Source organism: Nannobrachium achirus (genome assembly GCF_963921795.1).
Source record: "Nannobrachium achirus genome assembly, chromosome: 5".
In the NCBI taxonomy this organism is placed as follows: domain Eukaryota; kingdom Metazoa; phylum Chordata; class Actinopteri; order Myctophiformes; family Myctophidae; genus Nannobrachium; species Nannobrachium achirus.
The window spans coordinates 17828210-17838209 of record NC_137814.1 but is presented as its reverse complement, the minus strand read 5'-3'; the positions used below and the strand labels follow the sequence as shown (position 1 = coordinate 17838209).

At 43.2% G+C, this 10000-nt stretch overlaps 1 protein-coding gene across 1 annotated transcript in view; it reads right to left on the bottom strand.

Moving 5' to 3' along the window:
- The window catches only part of dnm3b (dynamin 3b), a gene marked incomplete at both ends in the record, with an annotated part of 61038 nt that overhangs the window by 30217 nt on the left and 20821 nt on the right, over window positions 1–10000 (bottom strand). Inside the window, 4 exons of the mRNA XM_080725589.1 lie at window positions 549–612; window positions 2412–2482; window positions 4532–4618; window positions 6032–6170. Coding sequence (XP_080581715.1) covers window positions 549–612; window positions 2412–2482; window positions 4532–4618; window positions 6032–6170 — 361 coding nt within the window. The remainder of the gene's footprint in view (window positions 1–548; window positions 613–2411; window positions 2483–4531; window positions 4619–6031; window positions 6171–10000) is intronic.

Sequence of the window (10000 nt, the reverse complement as noted above, 5' to 3'; positions counted from 1 at the left end):
CCGCGTGGGCACACAACTAACTCCCTTCACCTTGCACTCTGCCATCTGTCTGCGACAGGGACGTTCAGAGACTGTTAGAGAGGCAGGGGCTGACATTTCTAAAAGGGCACTTTTGGTGGAAATATCGAAAATAGCAGACGCGTTGTGAGCTTAGAGGTCGGCTATTTTCGGTATGCGATACCACACTGAATTAAACATAATCAAGTCAATGTCAATACTGGAGATGTGGCAATGGCATAATTCTTTCAGCATAAGACGCTGCATTTAAGTCCAGGAGAGTTTGGACAAGGCAATTCTCTTGAATATTGCCTTCGGGTATGGCATGGAAAGAGGGCATTTGCATTTATTTCACCAAAGTAAAAACCGCGTTCATGGTCTGGAGAGGGCACTTTTTACAGAAGGATAAAATGGCAGGGACTCAAGCCCCCTTTGATGTCTATGTGTGCACGTGCCTGGTCTACGACAAGCGAGACAGACAGACAGACAGACAGACAGACAGACAGACAGACAGACAGACAGACAGACAGACAGACAGAAAGAACACTCACCTGACTTCCAGAGCTTTGTCCAGCGCCCTGGCTCTGGCTTTTTCGGCTGTTCTGCTGCTGTGCGCTGCAACGCAACAGAGGGACAAACAGGAATAAAGATGATTATCAGCGGTGCGACATCAATGACACTAAGGTCTCATTGGCACTTGCCTGTCGGGCAAGTACAGGTCATGTTCTACTTGCCCAAAGGTCATGCCCACTTGCTCGAACTTGTCCATTATCAAATGATAGGTAAAATTTGAATTACTGTTCAATTTAACCCTTTTTTTTTGAGCGGTGGTCACACCGTCTCCATAGCGTGGCCGTGTGTGTAGGTATGTTTGTTTGTATGTGGGTGGGTCTGTATGTAGCCTCAAGCCTGTGTAGTACCTTTTCTGACCACACATGTTAAGGGAGGGGCGCTGTTGTCCAGGCCACACACACACACACACACACACACACACACACACACACACACACACACACACACACACACACACACACACACGGGGGGGGGGGGGGGGGGGGGGACCACCGCTCAGTTCACACGGGTGTGATTTTACTTTCTGGGTTTGTGCGATAAAAAATGGTTATGGGTTCAACTTCACACTTGTTATTTTATATTTTTAAGTGTAGCAACGGTGAAAACAGCACATTATAGATTCTTATATTAAATTCCACAGACCAGAAGACAGCTCTGTCCACGTTCAGGTGTTTAGACAGATATAAGGTGTTGTGTTTAAAGGCGGTTGTTGCGTTCAAACGAGCACTTGTCCGGTCGGGCAATCTGAAAGCAAACTTCACCTGCCCGAGAGTTTTATTTACCTGCCGGGGCCAGGTGGGCAAGCCTTAGTGTCAATGCCTGTGTCCTATCAAGGTGTTCTGGCAAAAATAAGCCCAACCACAACCCACAATTCAATAGTGTAGTCGTGTCCAGTCCGATCAAACAATGTGGCTCTAATACATTAGCCTCATGTTATGCCTGATTTAGACATGGCCGTGCATCATGTTGTAATGTTACTCCTTGTGAGCATGTTGATCGGCTCTTTCCGATGCGCCACACCGGCTTGCAACGACTAAGTATAAATCAGGTCTTTCAATTGCACTCATATGATTAATAGTCCCTTTTTTCCGTTCCCATCTGTGACTGTATTAAACATACATTGTGTTTGGGGCGCCCGCTGGCCTAGCGGTCCAGGCGCATATCACATGGGCTCTTATGCCTGTCGTGGGTTTGAATCCCGATCGCGACGAACTTTGCTACGCGTCACTCCCCATCTCTCTCTCCCTTTCCTGTCAGTCTACTGTCCTATCAATAAAGGCATAAAAGCCCCCAAACAAATAAAAAAACATACATTATGGTGGACTAAGTGTAATGGATGGACTACTGCAGGGGTTCCCAAACTTTTTTGTCTCAGGGTACCCCATAAATATTTATTTTAATCCGAGGCATATCGTCGTTGTCGGGTGGAAACCTTGTATGTTCGAAACCATTCGTTTTGTATTTATCATCTATAAAATGTACTAAACTAGTGAAAACAGCAGATCTACAAGCACACAACGCCTCGCGATGCGAGGCGTTGTGTGCTTGTAGATCGGCTGTTTTCACTCGTATTGTGTGACAGTCTTGTATGATGAAGCAGGGCTTTACTTTACCAAAAACGTACACATTTGAAACTTGGAGATACGAGGTTTCTGCCAGACAGTGACGATATTTGAGTGATTATGTTGTGAGGAAAATGTTGAGATAACAAGTGTCCAAATAAATTCCAAATATTATCAAATGATCTCGCGGCACCCCTGGACTGCCGACGCGGCACCCCAGGGTGCCCCGTCACCCACTTTGAAAACCCCTGGACTACTGTATAGTATGCAGACATTTACTTAGCAAAGCCAATGAAGTCCTCGTGGTTAGTGTTGATGTAGGAGAGCTGCACGTCGATCAGCAGGAGAACCTGTGGACAACACACGCATATGAAGCACATAAAGATCAACAGGAGAACCTGTGGACAACACACGCATATGAAGCACATAAAGATCAGCAGGAGAACCTGTGGACAACACACGCATATGAAGCACATAAAGATCAGCAGGAGAACCTGTGGACAACACACGCATATGAAGCACATAAAGATCAGCAGGAGAACCTGTGGACAACACACGCATATGAAGCACATAAAGATCAACAGGAGAACCTGTGGACAACACACGCATATGAAGCACATAAAGATCAGCAGGAGAACCTGTGGACAACACACGCATATGAAGCACATAAAGATCAACAGGAGAACCTGTGGACAACACACGCATATGAAGCACATAAAGATCAACAGGAGAACCTGTGGACAACACACGCATATGAAGCACATAAAGATCAACAGGAGAACCTGTGGACAACACACGCATATGAAGCACATAAAGATCAGCAGGAGAACCTGTGGACAACACACGCATATGAAGCACATAAAGATCAGCAGGAGAACCTGTGGACAACACACGCATATGAAGCACATAAAGATCAGCAGGAGAACCTGTGGACAACACACGCATATGAAGCACATAAAGATCAACAGGAGAACCTGTGGACAACACACGCATATGAAGCACGTTTTGCAACGGCTCTCTGTCATCATGTATATCGTATAGGGGCAGGGGCGTCACACCAAATTCTGGGCCCTTGGTACAAGGATTCACTGCGGGCCCCCCATGAATGTTAACTATTGAAAAACAGCAGATATACAAGCTCACAGCGCGGCACCGAGTGCCGCGCTGCGAGCTTGTAGATCTGCTATTTTGGAAAAATCGTGAAAATGTGTGCCAAGAAACCTATGTTTCCATGTCAGCGATGCTCAAACTTTTTCATGTGAAGGACCCCCCCCCCCCCCATCTCAAAATATTTAGTTCCAGGGACCCCCCCAGAAGCAACATTTTTGTTACAAATGTTCACGAAAAAAATACATATATTCAAAGATTTGCGCACATTTTCACGACTTTTCAAAAATAGCAGATCTACAAGCTCGCGCTGTGAGCTTGTATATCTGCTATTTTTCAATAGCTAAAGTTACTAGGGCCCCTCCACCTTGGGCCCCAGCTACTCAGTCCAACTTTCCTACCCCTTGTGACGCCCCTGTATAGGGGTGTAACGATACATTTGAACGAAACGCATCACGATACATGGTTGACAATACGATACATGGGCCATATTGGTTCATTCATGGCGATACGATGCGATTTCAGTCAATGATTTAAAATCGATATAGTAACTATTTAGCAAAGACATTAAATCTGCGTGAATAGAAGGTAAAAATCTTCTATTCTATTATTATGGATATACTGTATGTAAGTAAACACTGTGATTCTTTAGCAAATACATGGACATTATATTACAACACAAGGACAAACCAGCACCTTGACGTGAACACAGAGATTACACACAGTTATCAATAGACCAAGAGTAGCTAAATGGAATGGAAAAGTAATTAGACCCCTCTTTTTCATTTTCCCTCATAAAATTGCTAAATACAAAGCAAAACGACTTAATTTATTTTCCATGCAATCGATTATTTGCATTGCAAAACGATTCGATACCGATTATCTGCATTGTAAAACGATAACGATACGATACAAAGCCAAAACGGTACGATATATGCTTCTGCATATCGATATAGTAGATCATTGCAAATTAAAATCGAGTTTTCGATTCAGTTACAACATCGTTACACCCCTAATATCGTAGCATGTCTTCAATTGCCTACGTCTTGTTGCAAGCATTCTGTGATTCCTTTAGGTTAGAGACATGTTTGACTTATAACCCAATCTAATGTTCCAAACGGAAAAACCAGATCAGCGTGTGTGTGTGTGTGTGTGTGTGTGTGTGTGTGTGTGTGTGTGTGTGTGTGTGTGTGTGTGTGTGTGTGTGTGTGTGTGTGTATGTGCCATGTGTGCATGATTGTGTGAACAGCATTATCATTGTCTTCCTGCAGGGTGGGGTGAGGGGGTGTTACCTGGTTTTTGGCGCGACCCTCTCTGTCTCGGATGTGAGAGGTGACGATTTTCTCGGTCTCCTCGCGCAGCATTGGGAAGATGTCCAGCTGTAGGAGTAGAGGACCATCATCAAGCCAAGCTTAAACCCACCATTAAGACCTGGAACCAGGTCTTGCTTTGACTATTACAAAATAGCAGATCTACAAGCTCGCAGCGCGGCACTCAGTGCCGCGCTGCGAGCTTGTAGATCTGCTATTTTGGAAAAATCTTTTTGCAAATCTTTGAAAATATTATTTTTAAAAGCGAACATTTGTAACTCAAATATTTGCTTCTGGGTGGTCCCTGGAACAACGTATTTTGTGATGGGGGGGTCTGCGGCCAAAAACAATTTGTAATTTTGGGGGGACCTTGACAAGAAAAGGTTTGAGAACCACTGATTTAGAAGAAGGATTTAGAAGACATTTACAGAATCGGGTCAAAATATTAAAATGTTCTCTATTTTTCAAAGATAGCAGATCTACAAGCTCGCAGCACAGCACTCGGTGCAGCGCTGTGAGCTTGTATATTTTTTTTAATAGCTAAAGCATAAAATAATGCTTAGTAATGGTTTGTCATCCTTCTCTTCCTCCCCTGCATGCTTCAATTCAAACTTCTTTGCACAACGTTGTCTTTTTGCAAACAAAAATGGATCTACAAGCTAACAACATGTTAGCTATTTTTCAAAAATCTTGAAAATGTGTGCAAATCTTTGATTATATATATTTTTAAAGCAAATATTTTTTTTACTCTTTGCTTCTGGAGGTCCCTGGCACAAACTATGGGGTCCACGGCCAAATACATATCATTTCGGCCAAATACATATCATTTTGGCGGTCCTTGACTTGAAAGGACCGTCTGTCATCATAAAGGCAACATGTCCGCCGTGTGGACATAGTCAGCTTTGGGGGGTATACTGTATGACAGGGGTCTTCAACAGGGGGTCCGGGACCCCTAGGGGTTCCTCAGAATTACTACAGGAGGTCCTTCAAATCTTTGTTTGATAGAAACGTTTTTCCTCCTCTTTTGTATTAACCACTTGAACCCTAGTGTCCATATTCGGAGAACTTTAGCCAAAAATAGCAGATCTACAAGCTCACAACACCTGGCGCTGCAAGGCGTTGTGAGCTTGTAGATCGTCTATTTTCGGCAAAAAGCTTTGGTTTAGAGGGGAAAGGAGCGGACTAAGTACAGAGTAAAAGGTCAATTTTATTAGGTAATGACGGCTCAAGTGGTAAAAAATCTGAAAACACAAATTGACATGAATCCAAAATACACAGATGATTGTGCTGTCAAACGATGAAACTATATGGAATCTATGAAAAGGTTGTGGGGGTCCCTGCTTCATCTCTCTCTCAACTAAGGGGACCTTGGCCTGAAAAAGTTGAAGATCCCTGGTCTACACATCTGTGATCATAAAGGCAACATTTCCGCCGTGAGGACAATGTCAGCTAGGGGTAGCCTATACTGTATGATGTGTTTACCTTGTCGGAGCACTGTCGCACAGTGTTGATCAGCTCTTGGATGACCATGTCCACGCACTTGACGCACGGCTCCTTTAGCTTCACAATCTGCTTCTTCACGATGGCCTCGAAGGCCATGTCCGGGGTGAACAGACCGGTCCTGTATGCAGCAGAGGAGGAGATGGAGGTGTATCGCAGGGGGAGAGAGAGAGAGAGAGAGAGAGAGGAGAGAGCGAGGCCAAGCCAGTGAATCAGGGACGTCCAGAGAATGTTAGAGAGGCAGGGGCTGAAATTTCTAAAAGGGCCTTTTGGTGAAAATATTGAAAATAGCCGACCTCCAAGCTCACAACGCGTCGCAGCATTAGACTAAGCATTAAAAAAGGCAATACTGGAGAAACAGCATGGATTTCTACACAGAGAGGGCAGGGGCTCAAGCCCCCTTTGATGTCTATGTGTGCACGTGTCTGCAGTCAATCCAAGTGCAGATCAGACTATGTGGTGTAAAAAGTTCACATGTTTTACTTTTCACAAGTTTTCAAATGCATAAAATGAATACAAATCTTTTGAAAAGTTCTACAAGATCGCAATGCGTCGCGATTGAGCTTGTAGATCGGCTATTCTACCACTTTTTGTGGTCACATGTTCAGATACTGGATTCCGATTGGCTTAAAACAGTGGTAAATCAGTCAACAACCTTGAGTTGGCTCATGGACCCCGCCCACTGTTGTGTTGCAGTGATTGTAACTAAATAACCTTGCAAGTTACAACTGTGTTTTCTTTCATTTATATGGTTGTGCCACAACCCTGAAACAGTGGTAAATCAGCCAAAGTGGGTTATGTATGTTTTGCAATAATAATCAAAACACGCACGCACGCACGCACGCACGCACGCACACACACACACACACACACACACACACACACACACACACACACACACACACACACACACACACACACACACACACGCATGTATATATTTACATCACTTGTGGGGACATTACATACTTAGACTTCCATTCATTTTTATGCAAGTCCTATGACCTTACCCTAACCCTATCCCTAAACCTAACCCCTAACCCTAAACCTAACCCTAACCCTAACCCTAACCCTAAACCTAACCCTAACCGTTGTGGGGACCTACTATTTTGTCCCCACACTGTCAGCGGTCCCATGCAGGTGACTGTGTGAACATGCGTTTAGTCCCCATAAGTATAGCTAGACAAACACACACACACACACACACACACACACACACACACACACACACACACACACACACACACACACACACACACAGAAGAAAAGCAAGAGCCTGGACACTAATCTTTGACGGCTTGTTTGTTGAAAATAATATGCCATGAAGTTGAGGAATCTTCATCATTTTGACACCTCTGACTGCTAGTTTAAATTCTATCACAATCACAATTCGCATTCTCACTGCAGTCAGCTTTCTGTGGCTAGATTCAGAATGAAATGCGCGCTAAACTCCGCCCCCCTCCGGGCGACATACAGTAGAGTACAGTTAGTACAGTAGAGGCGCTGCGTGACGCCATCAACAATATTAGCCAAACAGATTTACCTCTTCTTGGCGTGTCATAACCACTTTAAGTACAGTACTTGAGTAAATGTCCTTAGTTATACTTTACACCACTGGACTCTATAGTACCTTTGACTGTTACTGTATGTTAGTTGTGGGCTCGCTGAAAGGCAAGACCAGTATGTTACACCAAATCTTTCAATCTGTCATGTTTATTCTCCTCAAAAAAATTACTGACAGTACAAATTAAGGCAGGGCCCTTAGCCAATGAGGAGCAGCGTTCTTGGTGACATCACCACCACCAAGTGCGACCTGATATAAATAACCAGATGGCCAAGAATGTCGCCCTGAGGCGTCTTACTAGTTGTATAACTGTACATCTGTACTTAGTTTTGCAAACTGTTCACCCTACATATAATTTAAGATTGTCACGCTCTCATTTCCACATTTATCTATTCACTGGCTTCAGCCGCTGATCTCAACTCTCACATGGCATTGACCCCAACACACCCTGACAACACAGAAAGGCTACTTTCACCATTTCTTCATGCTATATTGATTTCATTAAATTACATATTAATGCTCCTCACATTTTGCTGGGTTCTCCAACATTCCTTCTGCATTTTAACTTGCGAGCACCAGTTCTACCAACTATACTGTGCACACCCCATGACACAAACTCTGCACATAATTGGGGAGCACATACTGTACTGTATCTTCGAACGGGTAAGGTCTAGTGTCAATTAATCAATATCTGTCCTCTTTTTAATGCCTACTTCAGCATTGCTGCGACACCTTAATTTCCCAGAGGTCAGTCTGTCAGTCTGTCTGTCTGTCTGGTTGTAAATAACTTTATACTGCTGTGCTGCCTCTGGGCAACTGATTTTCCCCCTCGGGATAATAAAGGTATCTATCTATGGTTCATTGTTCCTTACAGTATTTTCATATACATTTCTTACTGCAATTAAAAGGGCTATTTATGGATACGTTTCCTAATATGTTCTTTTATTTTTTGGCAGAAACTGTAGTTGAACTGTAGTATTTCTTTAATGTTGCTTTCACCAGAGCTGAAAGCATACACAAGGAGATGTGGGAGTTGTGTGAAAAGGGGGACATACTGTAAGGGGGAAACTGTACACCTTGTCGCCTCCCCCATTTGCAGTTTCCAATCCAAACCACTTTTAGATCTTTGGTAGACCAAATCTAAACATCTGCTTTCTGTTTTGATATTCAGGCCTGTTATGATCTTGCCTTCTTAGATATTTCTCTGCCTCTCCATTCAGCAGCATGTGACGCAAGAAAGTGGATCATAATCATATCCAGTGCCGCCGCTACCATGACGCGCATGACGCACAGTTGTGCGTCGGGCATCACGCTGCCGAAGGGCACCGGAAAAATATCATCGACATCGGCATGCGATAACATGTTGATAAGAGGTTTCTGCCCGACAGCAACAATATCATGAACCATCCAGCAATGGTAGCAGTGGTAGAAGTAGAGTAACGAAATGCCTCAAGTCCTTTTATAGTCCATGTGTAAATTAGGGCATTCACGAATAGTGATTTTTAGTATTGGAATTATTCGACCTCAAAGTATTCGAATAGTCGAATATTCGACAGGACTGGCCAAACTGTTAATTATTAAGTCGGCAAGAGGCGAACATTGTGAAAATAGCAGATCTACATGCTCACAACGCCTCGCGTTGCGAGGCGTTGTGAGCATGTACATCTGCTATTTTCACAATATTTATCTGCGGAACCGAGTCACATTAAATGAAATACCTACAATTCCAAGTGCTTGTCAGGGTGGGGGTCCCCAGTTCAAATATGTTTATTTTGGGGGTCACGGCCTAAAAAGTTTTGAGAAGCCCTGGTATAGAGCATTAACAAATTCATCCACCAGGGGCATTGACAACTCATTCTTATGACTTTCTATCTGGCCAAGCTTTATAAACTATATGTGACCCAGCATAGCAGAGGGGCAGTCATTTCGGAAAGCACAGCTTTAGACCAGCCCTGAAATTACTTTTTTTTTTTTTTCTCTAAAATGTGATAAAGCCACAAAAGCATTTCATAAATATCAGGCTACATTTCACTTAAACGCCAGAGCTTAACTCTGCATGTAAATAAGACTTTTTTTAATTAATGTGAAGAGAAACCTTACATTTTGCAGGTTACATTTCATCTAAAAGGCTGAATTTCTCAGAACTAGTATTTCTGCATGGCATAACTCTATAAGCCATATCTACAAAACTGTTGGGTCAATCTTCACAACCAATATATCATTTTGTAGCTATGATTCCCAGCTTTCAAATGAAATGAAATAATGAAAATGAAAAACAAATTCAATGACTAGCCCTCAGCTGTGTTCGGACACATATTTTCCTTAGAGAAAAAAAAAAAAAAAAGCGAATATTCGACTTCGGTGAACAACGTTGAATAGTGACTTTG